General features: G+C 38.5%; 1 protein-coding gene across 1 annotated transcript in view; it reads right to left on the bottom strand.

Moving 5' to 3' along the window:
* The window catches only part of LOC126183377 (protein unc-79 homolog), an 852,060-nt gene that overhangs the window by 193,756 nt on the left and 638,810 nt on the right, over positions 1-19,494 (bottom strand). The window contains 1 exon segment of the mRNA XM_049925310.1: positions 15,351-15,505. Coding sequence (XP_049781267.1) covers positions 15,351-15,505 — 155 coding nt within the window.

Here is a 19,494-nt window from a genome sequence, read left to right as displayed (position 1 = left end):
TATTGGGGCAAGCTAAACAAGTAAGATTACAAAAAAATTTTAAATGGGTCAGGATATAAGAGTGGTAAAGAGAGCATGAGGGAATTTTGTGCAAGAGAATTAAATAAATAAATACATTTGGATAGGCCATTAGGGGTGCTTACACAAATCTCTACTTTAAGAATCATTGCAGTGGGAACTGATCCTGTAGAAGAGTTTCTGGATTTCATAGAAAACAAGGGTCCGTGTTACAGACAAAAATTTGTTGAGCAGGGAGATAGTAACAGAAATCATGACAGAGGTAATTACAATACCAATTTCAATGGAAATCATAGGAATGGAGGGAGTGATTGTAGGAGTGGACACACTAATCACAGTAGGAACTGGACAGACAGACAGCAGAGATATAGTGGATGTTATAATGAAACAAGGGAGAATTTTGAAAGTGGAGAGGAAAAGTAAGGCAAGGGTTAAGACTTGAAAGTGCACAGGGTGCAAGGTTTCAGGTAAGACCATCAGAAAACTAATGGCAGCCTCACTCAAGGTTCACAGGGGGCTAAAGGATATGCAAAGACTATGGGAAGAGAACTGTAGTGAGAAACAAAGAAGAGAGATTGCTCTATCCAAGATGGATGTAAAAATAGGCAATGACGATATCTCAGAAGGGTTTAATAACTACAGTAATTGGAACAAAAGGGACAATATTAATGATACATGCCATATGAAAAATGTAACAATGATGATTCTAGATGTTATATTGGGGAATTGTTTGCTAGAAATAAAATGGTTGAAACGGAAGTTAATGGAGACAATAGAGTGGCTTTAGCTTCAATGAATATTAGAGAGAATTTTGAAACAGAGGCAATTGCTCTACCAGAAGTAGAAACTGGTGTTGATGTGGAAATGAGGGGCAAAGCAAATAATAATGAAATTATTTGTAATCAGGTTATGTATATGGACATGGAGATGAGCAACGAAGGAAGTTCTTCAGATATTAATTATGTGAGCCTGCTCGAAATGGAACATGTGCTGTTAATGACAATATTGGTACTGTGCATGTACCACTGGTGCAAGTTATGAAGCAGTAGATAATGATGCATATGAAAATCCTGTGATTGTACCAGTGGGTGAACCTGACAATGTTTTTGTGGTAATGATGAGTTAGTGAGTGAAGTTGAGGTTGACTGCAATGATGAAAATGTTGTTACATTTTGTCCTGATGAAGAAGCTGAGACACATGTTTTTATGAAAGCTAGTCAGATGGTTTTAAATAAGAATATCAGTAGTGGTTAGATGTGAAAAGAGGAAGCTGAGTATGATGTTAATGACTGGGATATCTTATGGCAAGAGCCATAAAATTTTTACTCCTGAGAAATGGGATACATTAAAATTTAAAGTGGAAACGAAAATTGAATAATTAAGGGGTGAACAGGATATAAGGGAAGTGGTTAAGAATTGTTTAAGGAAGGTGCAGATAGACAATTTGAGGATATGTGTAAGAATGTTCATATGATGGTCAGAAACACTGAAGAAGATCTTTTGGAAGAGATTGAATAAATGAGGTTAGTTATTGAAAGAGTTCAATCAATTATTAATGTCAAAGAGAGCAATGTAGAAAGTCCTGTATTATTAGGTTCTGAGTCTAGTGGGTTAGCTGTATATGAATCATTCTGGCAACAGAAAAGAAGCAGAGATTTGGTGAAGTTGACTGTAACTGAGGTTAAAATAAAGACTGCAACTGGGGGATATAGCAAGCCAGTAAAGATGGAGATTCTATCAGATTTTAAGATTGAGGATCAGTATTTTGATACAGGTTGCTTTGTGGTGCATGAACTTGCTATGAACTTTATTCTCAGGACAAATTTTCTTAGTAAATATGGTTGCAGTATTACTGTAACAGACAGAGTTCTGGAATTTAATGACAAAGGTAGCAGAAAAAGAATTAAATTTAGAAACAAACTGACAGGAGGTAAAATGATTGCTCACATAAAAAGGGAGACTGTGTATAGTGGGGAGGCATGTTCTCTAGAACAAATTAATGATTAAATAAAAGCGATCAAACATTTGTCAAAAGATCAAAGCTCACAGCTTGGGGAACTCTTGAGTAAATACAGGGTGTTTCAAAAATGGCCGGTATATTTGAAACGGCAATAAAAGCTAAACGAGCAGCGATAGAAATACACCGTTTGTTGCAATATGCTTGGGACAACAGTACATTTTCAGGCGGACAAACTTTCGAAATTACAGTAGTTACAATTTTCAACAACAGATGGTGCTGCAAGTGATGTGAAAGATATAGAAGACAACGCAGTCTGTGGGTGCGCCATTCTTTACGTCATCTTCCTGCTGTAAGCGTGTGCTGTTCACAACGTGCAAGTGTGCTGTAGACAACATGGTTTATTCCTTAGAACAGAGGATTTTTCTGGTGTTGGAATTCCACCGCATAGAACACAGTGTTGTTGCAACAAGACGAAGTTTTCAACAGAGGTTTAATGTAACCAAAGGACCGAAAAGCGATACAATAAAGGATCTGTTTGAAAAATTTCAACGGACTGGGAACGTGACAGATGAACGTGCTGGAAAGGTAGGGCGACCGCGTACGGCAACCACAGAGGCAACGCGCAGCTAGTGCAGCAGGTGATCCAACAGCGGCCTCGGGTTTCCGTTCGCCGTGTTGCAGCTGCGGTCCAAATGACACCAACGTTTACGTATCGTCTCATGCGCCAGAGTTTACACCTCTATCCATACAAAATTCAAATGCAGCAACCCCTCAGTGCCGCTACCATTGCTGCACGAGAGACATTCGCTAACGATATAGTGCACAGGATTGATGACGGCGATATGCATGTGGGCAGCATTTGGTTTACTGATGAAGCTTATTTTTACCTGGACGGCTTCGTCAATAAACAGAACTGGCGCATATGGGGAACCGAAAAGCCCCATGTTGCAGTCCCATCGTCCCTGCATCCTCAAAAAGTACTGGTCTGGGCCGCCATTTCTTCCAAAGGAATCATTGGCCCATTTTTCAGATCCGAAACGATTACTGCATCACGCTATCTGGACATTCTTCGTGAATTTGTGGCAGTACAAACTGCCTTAGACGACACTGCGAACACCTCGTGGTTTATGCAAGATGGTGCCCAGCCACATTGCACGGCCGACGTCTTTAATTTCCTGAATGAATATTTCGATGATCGTGTGATTGCTTTGGGCTATCCGAAACATACAGGAGGCGGCGTGGATTGGCCTCCCTATTCGCCAGACATGAACCCCTGTGACTTCTTTCTGTGGGGACACTTGAAAGACCACATGTACCGCCAGAATCCAGAAACAATTAAACAGCTGAAGCAGTACATCTCATCTGCATGTGAAGCCATTCCGCCAGACACATTGTCAAAGGTTTCGGGTAATTTCATTCAGAGACTACGCCATATTATTGCTATGCATGGTGGATATGTGGAAAATATCGTACTATAGAGTTTCCCAGACCGTAGCGCCATCTGTTGTTGAAAATTGTAACTACTGTAATTTCGAAAGTATGTCTGCCTGAAAATGTACTGTTGTCCCAAGCATATTGCAACAAATGGTGTATTTCTATCGCTGCTCGTTTAGTTCTTATTGCCGTTTCAAATATACCGGTCATTTTTGAAACACCCTGTATAAAGATGTGTTTTCAGATAGGCCAGGGCAAATGGTTAATTTTAAATATCATTTAAAGGCAATACTCCATGAAGTAATTTGGATTAAACCTTTCACTACTTCTGTGGCAGGCAAGGGAACAGCAAGGGCCAGAATTTAAAAAAAAATGCTAGATTGGAAGGTTATTAGGTTGGGCAGGAGTGATTATAGTAACTCAATTGTTATAGTCAAAAAGAATGATGCTTCTGTGAGGATTGTGTTAGATGCAAGGAAACTGCACAAAATAATTGTAAAAGAGAATGACCAACCAGAAAACATGAATGAAGTTTTGCCAAATTTTAACAATGTACAGCTCATCTCTAATGTAGATTTAACTCATGGTTTCTGGCAAGTGAGGTTAGCTGAAGACAGTAGGAGATATACTGCTTTCTTATTTGAAAGGAGAACATATACGATTAGAGTGGTTCAATTTAAATTATTTATATCAGTGGCTGTGTTCATCAGTGCACTAGATCACATTCTTGTATACGAGTTGTTGAGAAAACTTACTGTGCATGTTGATGACGTACTGATAACCAGAAGCTCATGGTAGGAACATAGCCAAATATTGGAGGAGGTGTTTGAAGTTAAGAAGGGATGACTCCTAACCTGAATAAATGTGAATTTTGCAGCTAGAATTGTCATTCTCACATCCTCTGTTAACTTCTGAGAGTATACTACCTAATAACAAGAAGATGAAGCCTATTGCTGAGTGCATGAGACCAACAAATAGGAAGCAACTGAAGTCATTTATTGGGCTAAGTACATTTTATCACAAATTCATCAGTGATTACAATATGAGTCACCATATCTATGTAGGATGTTAAAAAAGAATGTTACTGGAGCTGGTCTGCTGAGTGTGATAAGGAATTTGAAGCTATCAAGAGCAGCTTAGTTAATAGTAAAGCATTATACTATCCAGACATATTATTGCCTTTCTGCATTGCATCTGACAGTTCAGATTATGGTATAGGTTCAGTCCTGTTTTAGGAGAAAATGATACATGGAAAGCTGGAGAAAAGAACTATAGCATTTGCAAGACAGATGCTAACTATGCATGAACTAATTTATGGAATATCAGAAAAAGAGTTATTGGCTGTGGTATTTGGCTTCCAAAATTTTAGGATTTATTTGAAGGCAGGGAGCTTGTTGTATTTACTGACCGTAAATCTTTGAGCTACCTCTAAGTATGTAAACTGTTGAACAATCAGTTAATGAGATGAGTCATGTTTCTGGACCAACTGAGATATCAGATTTAGTATATAAAATGGACAGACAACTATATGGCAGATGCCTTGTCCCAACTGCCAATTGTCCAGGAAGAGTATGAGGAAGAAAAGGAGTCTAAGAGAGAGTTCCAAATAACGTATGTAAAAGGTGTAAAGGAAGAGAAGGGGGTGAAAAAATATGCAAAGACAGGCTCCAAAATGGGTATATAACAATGAAATTCATTAAAGTTAATTTTGAATGCAAATGATATGAAAACATTAGACAGTTTTATAAGATTTATGGGGGTGTACTATTTAGGCAAAAAAGTTTAGACAGGGAAGAATGGAAGCTGTGTTTCCAAGATGAATAGGTAGAAACATTAATTAATCACATTTATCACAGCCATGGGCACTACAGAGCACAGAAGTGTTTAGGAATAATGCAGGAATATGTCATGTTTAATAACATGCCTAGAAGAGTAAGGAAGCAGCTGGTTGTTTGTGAGTGATGTCAAAGGGTGAAGTTTAATACACTAGCTATGCAGGGAGATGTACAGAAAATAAGCCCCAGTAGAGCAGGTCATTTACTGCTATTGATTTGTTTGGACCCCTGCCAGAGGGTCATGGTGGGTTGAAATATATATTATTAGCAGTAGATGTATTCTCTAAACATATCAAACTATATGCTCTAAAACAGCCACAAGTAATAGTGCTGTTAATAAACTGGAAAATGACTACATAGTGAATGTCAAATTGCCTGAAAAGATCTTATCAGGAAATGGAGCACAATTTACTTCCACAATGTGGGAGAAATTTATAAAAAGGGCAAACATTAGACATTTAAGGATATCAGTGTGCCACCTGGCAAGCAATCCAGCTGAGAGGTACATGTGGGAACTGGGTAGGTTATGCAAGATTTACTGCAGCAAAAAACACACTACTTGGGTGGTGTATGTGGCTGTATATGAAGATCTTATAAATACCATTAAAAGTAATGGTACTGGTTTCTCTCCATATGAAGTAATGATAGGATGAAAACCTGATAATTTGATAGCAGAGAATACTGAGCTTCCTTCAGCTAATCTTTGAACCAAACAAGAGAGGAAAGCACTGGTTAATCAACATTTGCTAAAGAAGGGTTCTGAAAGAAAGAAGAGACATGATGGAAAGTATAGGGCAGTTAAATTTAAACAGGGAGATAGAGTCTTAGTCATAACTATAGAAAAATCCAGTGAAATTTATGGGGAAACCAAAAAAATTATTTGAATTGTATCACGGGCCATATGAAGTAACACAGTGCCCACATTCCAATGCCTACAAACTGATGTACCCAATATCAAAGAGACCTTTGGGTATGTGAAATATAACTGAGCTAAGGAAGTATGTTGAAAAGTGAATGAAGAGAATAAAGCATACTCAACTGTATGTGAAGTGAATATTTATTACCATTGGTATATGTGCTGACATAAAGGGAAATTAAAGTCTATATAATGATATGATTGTTAGAGGTAAAGGAAGAGTTATGAGGGATTTATGTATGTGAACATACCTATATGAATACATATATGTGGGGAAACATTAAATAAAGCAACTGTTGCATGGGAAATAACTCATGGAGGTTAAGTCTGGTGCATTTTGATGAGATGAGTAAGGAAATGTACAGTACATTGATTGTTCTCTCTTGTGTCAGTATGTAAATATAATGTTCAGATTTAGAATCATGGAAATCAATGTGTCTGGGATTAGGTTCATCTAGTGTGGTGGGTATTTGTGCAGATGTAAAAACCAGAATTAATTGTTAATTTGTCAATTAGTACTGTGGGTACCTTGTGGGATGCAAAGGAATCTTCTCAAAATTGAAAATGATTTCTGTACTATCAATTAATATATGGGAACACCCAGCTGTTTTAATACATATTTAAGAAAATGTATTGTTGCCTTGATAAGTCTCACTTGAGATCCAAACACAGTGGACACATAGTGAACCAGGGAAGGGTTTCTGTATCCTGATCACTGGGGAGTCATGGGTAAAAAATATTGAGCACTCACTCATGGGGACTTTTGTTTGAACTTGTTGATAGGATATGCTTGGCTGGTGAAGGGGGCACAGCACTGCTGGCTGTATACTGATGTGGAAGGTGTACAATTGTGCCAAGACTGCCTTGGACACAAGAATCCAGTTGCACCAACCTGATGCGAGTACAGGAAGAACTGTGTGTGTATGTACATGTGAAAAAAATTGAAAGTGATAACATATTGCAATCTTAAGTGCTGCATATACAAAGACTAGACCAGCATTTATTTCATGTAAAATCACATTGGTTCCTTGCCAATTCAAAGACTTGATTATCAAATCATTAAAAGCATGTTTAGGTAAAAATACATCAATTATAGATGAATTGCACTACTCTGTATAGTATATAAAGTATTAGGAAAAATCATGGCTGGATGGTTAAGAACATATGTAGAAGAGTATCTAGGAGACTACCAGTGTGGTTTCAGAACTAATAGATCAACTACAGACTAGATTTTCACTATCAGACAGATCCTTGAAAAATTTTATGAGTACAACATTGATGTCCACCTGCTGTTCATTGATTTCAAACAAACTTATGACAGTATCAAGAGGGATCAACTTTGGAAGGCAATGCAAGAGGCAGGGGTCCATAAAAAACTTATAAGATTGGTTCAAATGACTTTGAGAAGAACAGCATGCAAAGTAAAGATTGAGGGCACTTTATCAAAGGCATTTGAAGTTAACCAAAGACTGCAGCAGGGTGATATGCTCTCCACTATTCAGTTTAATGTCACCTTGGAGAGTGTAATGCAAAAGACACAAAGCAACAACCCTGGGGGAACACTGTTTAATAGTGACTCAGGAGCTTGCATATGCAGATGATATTGATTTGTTATCCAGGAGAGAACAGGACCTGGGAGAAAAGCTTGAAAAAGTAGAAAGATATGGTGCAGAGATGGGGCTGACCATTAATGAATCAAAGACCAAGTATATGTTAACATCTAGGAAAAGATATAGTGAAGGAGAAAGAAGCATGACTTTGAACTGAAAATAATATGAACGCTGTGAGAGCTTTAAATATCTTGGTCCACTGGTAACTGAGAATAATGATATGAGAGAAGAAATACACGCAAGGATTGCAGCTGGTAACAGGAGCTACTTAAAGTGTTTAAGGTGGTTAAAGTGTTTAAAGCAAGGAGCATTAATAGGAATCTGAAGCTGATGGTGTACCATACAGTAGTTAGACCTATGGTGATGTATGGTTCGGAGACCTGGACTATGATACAAAATGATGAGGAGTGTTGCTGAGTTGGGAAAGGAAGATACTTATGAAAATCTATGGGCCAGTGAATGATAGGGGTTTTGGAGAATCAGAAAAAATAAGGAGATCAGAGAGTTGTACAATGAACCAGATATCATGACTGAAATAAAGAGCAAAAGACTACACTGGTTGGGACATGTAGAAAGAATGGCGGAGAACAACACAGTCAAGAAAGTTTTCAAAGGAAAACCCAGTGCAGACCCCCCTCAAACCACCACCACCGCCTTGGGCCTGTCACCAGTCCCAGCCTCACTACCCTGGTGTGGGTGCAATCATTTGATTGTTGTCCATCCTTGGTTCCCCCTACAGTCCATGGCTCTCAGAATCTCCGGATGTATGAGGTCTCAGGTCTCTGCTGGGGGCCATCTTTGGCAACATCACCAGAACCAGTTACACCACAGATAGCTGGAGATGGTGCCTTCAGCTCCAGCTACTTACCACCTCACACTCTCCCACCTCTTCAGCCACCAGCTCCACTTCAGCCCGGCCAGGCCTTCAGTGCCCTGAGGGTCATGGAGTGGACCCTGGCACCCCCATCTGTCTCTATTCCAGTTCCAGCAGAGATGGTCACATCTACAGTGGTTGCTCCATGCATGGCCATGCCTGCTCCTGACAGTCCTGAGGTTTTCGAAATAGAAATGTAAGATGTCCTGGACCCAGCCCCGCAGGGGTCCTCCTGGCCCTCATGCTGACGACTGACCCACCACCCCCTTATCATAGTCAGAACTGTGAGCTGCAACTGGGTGCTGCAAGACAAGTGGCGGAAAGAAGTCACACCCTTGAGGCAATCGCTGTGTCACCTGTATGATAAAAGTAGGTGCTCCACCAGGAAAGGCAGTTTTCATTGGTGCTCCATATGACTTGCATATTATGCCACGCACTTGTGATGACAACTACTGCCTCACATCTGAACTACACTTGGACTGTGTGATTCTATACTTCTTGTTCACAATTTGTCTAACCAGCGAATACAGAACAAAGAGTATCAGTAAGTGTAAACCTCAACACTTTCTTCAGTGACTCATTTTCTATCACAGTAGGACATCACTCAATGCTCATAAATCTTCCCATTAAAAATTTGTTGTAATAGAAGGTTTTAAGTGTCTCAGTGTCCTGGATTCTATTGGTTGTTCATGATCTCTTTTGAACCCAGTAAGTTTATGATCATGCTATCATCTTCAGAGATTATACATTTAACAAAATTTACAGCCATACTTTTTTGCAGATGTTTTAAGTAGCAGTCATTCTGCCTGGTAAGTTATTTTTAAGGCAAAAGAAACTGCATAACATAAAAAAATCTAACACCCTTACATCAGTTTAATATTAACAAGAAAGGAAAAATATTTTTCTTATATCCAAGTAAATCTTTGTCAGATTATACGTGTGCCAGAAATTTCTGGACCAGTTTTGGTAAAAGTACATAGATACAACAATAGACTTGCATTAAGGTACATGAACAGACACAGAGGCAGGTTTCACGCACATATTTGTATGCCACTGAAATCTGATTATGTAGGACTATGCCGAGGGGGTAGTCACAATGGTGTAAGCATCTCTGGACTACCTTCAGTGCCTTTGAAAAGTATTAATAAGGTGTAATATGTAATTGTCATAACCTTTTTTTAGACTGAAATATTTACACTCATTCAATAGGATTGCCTCATAAGGAAACTATCCTGCTTACTGACTTCCTCCTCTTACATCAGAATATTCCTATGCATTAGGACAACTGTAATGTACATAGATACCCTCATCTCCTTCATTCTCTTTTCCTGTATCTACCAGGCATTAGACTATTTCTCCTGTTTCATTACAATTTTCTTGAAAAATCCTCGCTAGGCCCTAAAGAATTCAGGAACAAAGTAGATATATTACTTATTATTTGTTAACCAATTCTTCAAAAATCTAAATCCTGCAGAAGTTCAAATTCTGTTTGAAGACATCACCCTCCTGCACCATTCAAAATTTCAATAATGCTAGACTAGTGTATCATCTGATCCCCAATAATAATATTCCATGATGGAAATACTTCTTTGCTTCATACCCTTGAGATCAAAATAGGTCCAGATCCCACATAGAACTTTAGCTTAATCAGTCCATACCACTGCTAAATATCATTTACCCAACCCACCTACTCTTGATAAGCCACCAAGAATTTCACACCTCTAACCTTCTTTCATCTTCATTTCCTTGTATCTTTCTTAATGATACGAATCTCTTAGCACATGAAAACAGCAAGTGAAAATTGATCTCTAAATCATCACCTTCTGTACAGTATTGGTTCCATCATTGTGTTGATGAATTGTAGTTATTATTTGATGGAGAAGTTTGGTAAATAGTTGATACAGACACATACAATCCCTCCTGCAGGGGTCCCATTCCTGTAGTCTTTTGTGGTCTTTGAAGCCTGCTCATATGCTTAAGTCTATTCCAAAACCTTTCAAATTGCTTCATTTTCTCCCCTATTCCATCACTCTCCACACATCCACTGTACAATATGCTTCTCTAAATTCATGAACCTAGCGTACTTGCATTCTCCATTTTAGTCGGTTATTGTATTCCCAACTCAGCTGACTAACACTTAACTACTATTAACCTAATATCAGTTTCGTACATTAAAGATATAAGTACTATTACCACTTTCTCCTTCACCCCTCTACAACATTTCCTATTCCATCCCAATCATGATCCTTACTTCTGTTCCCTCCTTGTTCACTACTACGGCTTTTTTGTCATCAAACACCATCTTTCTCAACATCTTACTGACAGCAGACCTATCCAACCATTCTTTCATACAGATATGACTCAGAAGTTTTTCATCCATAACTATTTTTCCCAATGGAAAGAAGATATACAAACAAATCTGTGGCATATCTCATCTAGAGGAATCACTTCTGGTGCTCAAAATTCTGAACTATGCTTTTGATACTAGCTGATTAATATTTTCATGATCTAGACTCAAGGGTAAGACACTTTATTTTAATTCCTCAGTAACTTCTCATTTATCCATTTCACTGAGTGTTTTAGCAACTTTCTTGGATATCATTCTATAAGTCTTAGGTGTGTACATATAATCACCCATCTATACTGAAATCATTGGCTGCAAAACATACCTCCAGTTCAATTGATGGCTTCCACCTCTTGGACACTTAAAGGTCCCTCCTATATGTTGTGGCCATCCACAAATAGCATGCCTGCTGTGATAAATAATTCACTTTCTAGGAAATGTAAGGCCTCGACAAAGCCTTTGCAGCAACATTTAAACAAATCTGGATCACAAATCCATCAGCCATTTTATATCCTCCCACATCCCTAATACACCAACCACTCTCACACATGAGACCTATAGGAACAGTCTCCTATTACATAGTATCATTCAAGTCTGTCACCTTTAAATCAGCTGAATCACAACCATCACAATGAATTTGACTTCTCTTTATTATGCCTTGAAATGAGTAACCTTGAAATGAGTAATCTAAAAATATTCTGGTCCATATACAAGACAGAAGATAAGTCCACACAGCATAATCCTCTTTAAGTTTTGGCACTACTGTATCAAATGAGAGGGTAACCAGACATACCATAAATCAGTCTACTGTAAGTAATGCACATACTTTTTTGTCAGCATGGCCACCCACCATCTGTCTTTCAATTTGAATGGCTGCCACCAAACTGTGGTTAAACACCAATTTGAGTGTCCCATGGCAGTGTATGTAGGTCACAGTAACATCTGTCTGTTTCGAAAGCTGCTTCACGACCTGTGGAATCTGGATCCTTCCCTTTCTGATACTAATTACACAGGTGGAAACTATTCTCCCAATATCTCCTTCAGTCAAACAATCCTCCTGGATTTAGTGACTGCTAGTCTCTGTCACATACCTACACCTGCACTGTTAATGAACCATTTCCTATAATAATCCCCTCAGCCAATGAGATTCTTATCTTTCCTTCTCTCATTTTGTTACATTTATCAGTGAATAGATGCCCATGTACACTGAATCAGCAGCAGTTACCAACAAGAATACAAGTTTAAAAGCTGAGCTGCAATCTTAACCTTATTGCTTACATGCCTGTATTTGCAGTGAGAATGATGTCAGATACAGGAGATATAAATATAATGAGATCATATTCTGGGGCAACTTATCAAACTGAGCAAAAGTTTTTAGGGTTCAAAATCATGTGGTGTAAAAGCAAGAACATCATGTAGAAACCTGTTCAAGGAATTTTGAATTCTAACCACTGCTTCTCAGTATATTTATTCCTTAATGAAATTTGTTGCTTGTAATACACCTCTGTTTCCAACCAATAGCTCAATACATAGTATCAATACTAGGAATAAGAACAATGTACATAAAGACCTAAAATCATTTACCTTGGTCCAAAAAGGTGTCCAATATTCAGGAACATACATTTTCAATAAATTGCCAGCAACCATAAAAAACTTGGTTTCAGATAAAGCACAGTTTAAACAGAGTTTGAAAGACTTTTGATAGGCAACTCCATTTACTCCATAGATGAATATCTTAACAGAGACTGTTAAGCTAGCTTAAGTAAAAATGTCTGTTAGATATCAGTTTTGACAGCACTTGGTCACAACAGTCAAGATTAGGTATTTTGTGTATGATAAATTTATTAAGCCTGCATAACAGTGTTTCATTCTGACAGCATGTTAATTCTGTAAATATTAGCTGTTCCAGTTTACCGCACTGTATTCACCTATTTCAACAATCTCCTGACAAATGATCAGGGTAGTAAGTATTATATTCAAATGTTTTATGTTATACTTTCTGACATGTTCCACACCCATGAGAATCATCTCATTTTTTGGGTCTATGGAATGAAAACTGAATCTAATCTAATCAATCCAAAGTTCAGTGGGTCAACTCTCTACATAGCAGTTACCTCAAACACTGTAATTCTTTATGTTCAAAGAAAAATGATTCAGCCTTACATTACTGGCCTCCAAGGTGTCTGGACCTGACTATATGTGATTATTTATTATGAGGGTTTATAAAAGACTCTGTTCATGGGCCTCAGTTAACAACAACAATGAATGAACTAAGACATCACATAAATGCAGCTGTGGAAGCTGTAACTCAGGACACGCTCACTGCAGTGTGGGAACGATTTGAATACTGCACATATGCTGTGCATCTAAAGGGTGCCATACTGAACATCTCTGAAAAGCGATTAATTTTTTTAATTTCCTGTTTATCTAAAAACAAAAGCATTGTATACATTTATTAGTTTCAGAAATATAGATGTGCCAAATTGGATGATTCTTTTTTATACATCCTGTATAATTTAATGAGAGGGTATGTGTCACATGTAAATATCACAGCTTTTACTTCCAGTTGGTGGTTTGGTACATAATTTTGAAATTAATGTATTTCCATTAATGAATGGACGGCCTTCTGAAAGAAAATCTGACTTCACCAATCATGTGAAGCTAAGATTGTGTGCCTCAGAAATAAAACTGTTAGCTACAGCAACTGAAACGACCATGTGAAAAGAATTTACCAAGATTAAAGGAGCAATGGTAATCAGCCACATAGATGTAGTTACTCACATAATTTTTTTGTGTAGATTTCAATTGTCACTTTTAGGGGTAATTGGCATGCTAATGAACTATAACATGACGATGCAAAAGGGGTGACAGATAAAGTTCCATAGTATCTTTGTCAAGTGGTAAATTCAAGCTTTGAATAATACCTGTGAATGATTTCAGTAGTTGTACCATTTAGTGAGATGAGTCAGTGGGTGATTTTTAGCACATAAGTGAATAAATAATAAATTCAGTGCACCCACCAGTTAAAATGTTGCAGAATATCTTTTCCATGGATATTAAAATGATATGACAGCTATGTGGTGAATTATATCATAGAAATCAAAATTAAAATTTAAGTGTATTAGTTACCTCAGTTGGTACACAGTGTCTGGAGAATGTTGGCTTTCTTTACTTACTGGGCTATTACAAATGATTGAAGCGATTTCATAAATTCACTGTAGCTCCATTCATTGGCATATGGTCACGACACACTACAGATATGTAGAAAAACTCATAAAGTTTTGTTCAGCTGAAGCTGCACTTCAGGTTTCTGCCATCAGAGCGCTCGAGAGCGCAGTGAGACAAAATGGTGACAGGAGCCGAGAAAGCGTATGTCGTGCTTGAAATGCACTCACATCAGTCAGTCATAACAGTGCAACGACACTTCAGGACGAAGTTCAACAAAGATCCACCAACTGCTAACTCCATTTGGCGATGGTATGCACAGTTTAAAGCTTCTGGATGCCTCTGTAAGGGGAAATCAACGGGTCGGCCTGCAGTGAGCGAAGAAACGGTTGAACGCGTGCGGGCAAGTTTCATGCGTAGCCCGCAGAAAATTGGCTCATGCCAGAACTGGAGACCGACAGCACTGACTTCATCTTTCAACAGGATGGTGCTCCACACACTTCCATCATGATGTTCAGCATTTCTTAAACAGGAGATTGGAAAACCGATGGATCGGTCATGGTGGAGATCATGATCAGCAATTCATGTCATGGCCTCCACGCTCTCCCGACTTAACCCCATGCAATTTCTTTCTGTGGGGTTATGTGAAAGATTCAGTGTTTAAACCTCCTCTACCAAGAAACATGCCAGAACTGCGAGCTCGCATCAACGATGCTTTCGAAGTCATTGATGGGAACGTGCTGCGCCGAGTGTGGGAGGAACTTCATTATTGGCTTGATGTCTGCCGAATCACTAAAGGGGCACATATCGAATATTTGTGAATGCCTAAAAAAACTTTTTGAGTTTTTGTATGTGTGTGCAAAGCATTGTGAAAATATCTCAAATAATAAAGTTATTGTAGAGCTGTGAAATCACTTCAATCATTTGTAATAACCCTGTATTTCGCTGATAACCCAGCCACAGTTTTCCAGTAGTGTATTACTTGGTTGCAAATTATAAGAAACAGTATTGATATGATTTTTTCTGTGTAAGAGCTGAAGATGCCATTAGATTATTATTTGATATGAAACATTAAAATGACTGAAAAAAGTTGACTAAATAACACTTAAGGACTGTTGCAATAATGAAGTGGCATTACATATTCCCAATTTAAATTTGCAGTGGATGTACCAGTCTAGTATCCACCCAACATACCTTCAACATTAGTCTGGAACATTTGAACAAATACACCATTAGGCGCAAGCTGGTGTAGCACACATCTAAGAAACTGGTGTGCAACACTAATAGCACCACCTGGTAAATATATATTTGTCTCAGCCTGCCATGGGTAGGTTGCATTGAGAGCTATCCTGAAAAAGAAAAGAAAAAACACCACCAACAAAATGAAACAAGTCACAATATGAAATGTAGTCACAACAGAATAAATTTTAGGGCAAATGTTACATGTTAACATGATCACAAGATGAAGCAATGTACCACAAATATGGAATTTAACATTTTATTAATTGGTGTTTCCATGCTGAACAAACATGAAATGGAAAACTTCTCCTTGTTTAAAATTGTTTCTTGAATGCCACGTTACATTTAATCATAAAACAAACACAAGAATTTACACATAGTACACAAATGGTGGAAGCCAGGGTTTATGCACAACAGTTTTTAGTATCTCAAGCAAAAAACAAATCTGTGATAGCAAGATAGTATACTCTAATTGCATGAGATGCAGAAGTGGGAACCATAGTTTTTGTTGTTACGCAATATCATGAACAGAAGGCACAAGTTGCCAACCATCATGTTATGTTGTGAAATGTGAGTGACAAATGTTTCCCCTCAATGAAATTAAAACAGTTACAGTTTGGTAATGTTGGCTATGGACCAGGTAGTAAGCTGCATACACCATATCATTATAATATTTACTTTTACTCTAAAGCTGAAGATTTGCTGACAGTAATAGGGCAACAGAAACAGCATTTTGTAGTATGATACTATCTGAGGGGAAAACAGACCAACAGAGATGCTACTATAAAGAATGGATGTAACAGAGTAACTATATCTTGTCTAATCATATCTTCTTATACTATTAGTTGTGGACAAAGCATAAGATCTCATGTCATTGCCAACCAGTTAATTAATAACCTATGAAAAAACTCAGGTAATAATTTGCAATTTTTCAATGAAGAGTAGTTAAGCTATTTCACAATGAAAAACAAAGGTAATATGGAGTTCACATACATTTTCAGCATTTACAGCAATAGCAGTAGAGGTGTAGGTGACCTCATTTCTCCCCATTCATAAAGTTTATTTACCTCCAGGCAGGCCACTTATTTATTTTGAATTGACCACCTTAATCCAGAAACTTCTCCCCCCTTTCTCTTACTTGGAGATTTCAGTGCACATCACCCCATGTGAGGAAGTCTCATTTAGCCTGATAGGACCCTTCTGATTTTCTTACCAACTATGATCTATATCTCCTCAATGATGGTACTCCTACACCTTTAGTGCCATCCATGGCACTTTTTCAGCTGTGGACCTAATGATCTCTTCCCTCAATATTGTGGTTTCACTACATTGGTCACTAAATCATGATCTTTGTGACAGTAACAACATTTTGACTATTTGGTAACTTCCTGTCCACTGCCATACAGACCAACTTCCACAATGGGTACTTTGCAGAGCCAACTGATAGTTGCATGCCTCTGCTGCTATCTTCATGCCTCTCTGTCAGGATGCATTGGCAAGGTTGTCCAAGACATCTCTGACATTATCACCCATACTGCTGGAACTGTAAATCTCCTTCCTACAGGTCCTCTTCATTGCCAGCCAGAGCCTTGATGGACCAAAGACACAGCAACAGCTACTCAAGATCATTGTAGGACCCTGCAACAGCTCAAGTGGCATTCTTCACAGCCAGTCCTCCACAGTATCAAGCAACTTCACATTAAGGAATGCTATCTAACGAAGTGTATAAAGAACGCATACTGGGAGCACTAAATCTCCCCCATGGCAATGTATACCTGTTCCTACCAGACGTGAGCAAACTTATGGGCTGCCAAAGATCATCAGCTCTCCCAGGTCTTGACCTTCTGGATCGTCATTGTACCAAACTGTCAGTTCTTACTGAACACCATGCACCCCACCTTCAACATCAGTGTCCTCTACTTACCTTACTTTAATAATGCAGAAATGCCAAGTTCAAGACATCCCCCTATGTTTCACCCCCTGCCAAGCTAAATGGTATAAAGAACATTTCAATGTCTGGGAACTGCTCCATGCACTTGCCTTGTCTCACAATATGACCCCAGGTGATGATTCAGTTCATAAGCAGATGATCCAACACCTGAATGTTACTTACTCAAAGGCTACATCTACTCAGGGTACTCAACCTTATCTGACTAGAATGTGTTTTCTCTTCACAATGGGGAGATAGTAGTATCAGCACCACAGTCCTGAAGGCAGGCAAAAACCCAAAGTCTTTTCACAGCTACTGACCAATTATCCTCACAAATCATCCTATGCCAACTGCTTGAAAGGACTGTTGTCCACAGATTATGCTGGTCCACTATCAGTGTGGTTTCTGGGAGGGATGATCCACAACTGAGGATTTGGTTAGGTTGGAAACAGCAATCCGACAGACTTTTTCAAAACACCAACACATTATCACACTCTTTTTTGACCTACATAAGGCATAAGACACAGTTTGGCATCATCACATTTCACTTATACTTCATGACTGGGCCTTTTGATGTTCCATTATGATTTTTATTCATCAGTATTTATCTGAGTGGTTGTTCTGGGTTTGAGTTGGTACTTCACTCAGCTCTTCATAGGTCTAAGAAAATGGCTTCCCACAGGGCTCTGTACTGATTGTCACACACTTACTCTGTTGGGCTGCTGGTCACCCCTATGCTCTATACCAATTACTTTTGCACTTGGTACAGCTGTGACTCAGTAGCCTGAACTGAACACAAGCTATAAGGCAGCAGCCAAATAGCCCCCACTTGGACACTTTTCCATTGTTTCCAATTCTCTACTCAAAAAACATGGGTCATGCATCTCTGCAGTCCAGTCTGTCCTGACTCAGAACTCAACTTGGATACCCAGGAGTTGGATGTTGTTGCACACTCCTGTTTTTTGGGTCTCCTTTTTGATAAAAAGTTGACTTAGCTGCCACATATTTGTCAACAAAAGCTATCTGCAAAAACTCAACACTCTCTGCTTCCTTGTCCACACCTCTTGGGATCTAGATAATGCTGCTCATCTCTGGTCTCATAGTGACTGAAATATGGCTACCAAGTTTATGGCTCAGTGACATCGTCAGCTTTGAAATTTTTAGACCCAGTCCATCATTGTGGTGTGCAACTGGCCACTGGTGTCTTTCAAACTAGCTCTGTAGCTTGCCAAAGTGGGGATCTGGCTTCTTCAGTTCTAACAGTAGGGGAAAGAAGGGGAAAGTGGCCAGGTTGGGAAAAGAAGTCCTACTTATTTGATGTTTTCATTCAACAGTGCTGTTCATACTGAGATGTGGCAAAGCTAAGGAAGCTTGCTCTGTTATCTTTCTGTGAAAAGATTTAGGTTTTTCAATTATTTGATGTAAGGTGAGTCAGTCATATTACTTTAGATGCTTCGCTTTCATGTAGACCAATAGGTTTTTGCGATATCAAGGTTTACACAGTGCCTTTTGGCTTAAAAATATAAGTCACTGCCATTTCATTCAGCTGTATTGTTTCATGTGTAAACCACTGATACAAACATGATGTCCAATTAGGAAAAGTAGCCATGCTACATGTCGGGCAAAGTGAACAAGGCAGCCACTTTTCCCAATGGATGGCTGCTACTGTCAATAGTTCATTTTCAATTTGCTTATCCCAATGAGAATTAGCTAATTCCATATTTTATGCACAGTATAACAACTGAAATTAAAGCATTGTAAATTGTTTTATACAAAAAACTAACATCCCTTATTCTGCTCTTTTACATGGGTTTGCAAGGGCTTCAAGATGCCAAATAAATACATCCAGAAAACAGAACAACAAACATGGGACCGCCATTGCCATGCATAAGGCAATCAAAGCAGTAAAGAATGATAACAGGCCTGTTCTAGCAGCAGCAAAACAATTCAGTATCCCATATAATATGCTAAAACAAAGAGTTCAAGGGAAAAATAGAGATGAAGTTGGCAATAAAAAGGTTATGGGCAGCTTAAGGGCTGTATTCAGTGAAGAACAAGAGCAAGAATTCCTTAACTCCATTTTTGAAATGGAGCATAACAAAATACCACATCATTTGCACAAAGAGTTTGAAATGTCAGGCAAAGACTGGTTGTGTGCTTTAGAGCACA

Source organism: Schistocerca cancellata, chromosome 4 (assembly GCF_023864275.1).
Source record: "Schistocerca cancellata isolate TAMUIC-IGC-003103 chromosome 4, iqSchCanc2.1, whole genome shotgun sequence".
NCBI lineage: Eukaryota > Metazoa > Arthropoda > Insecta > Orthoptera > Acrididae > Schistocerca > Schistocerca cancellata.
The sequence above is the reverse complement of the archived record's forward strand: the minus strand, read 5'-3'. Positions and strand labels throughout refer to the sequence as shown.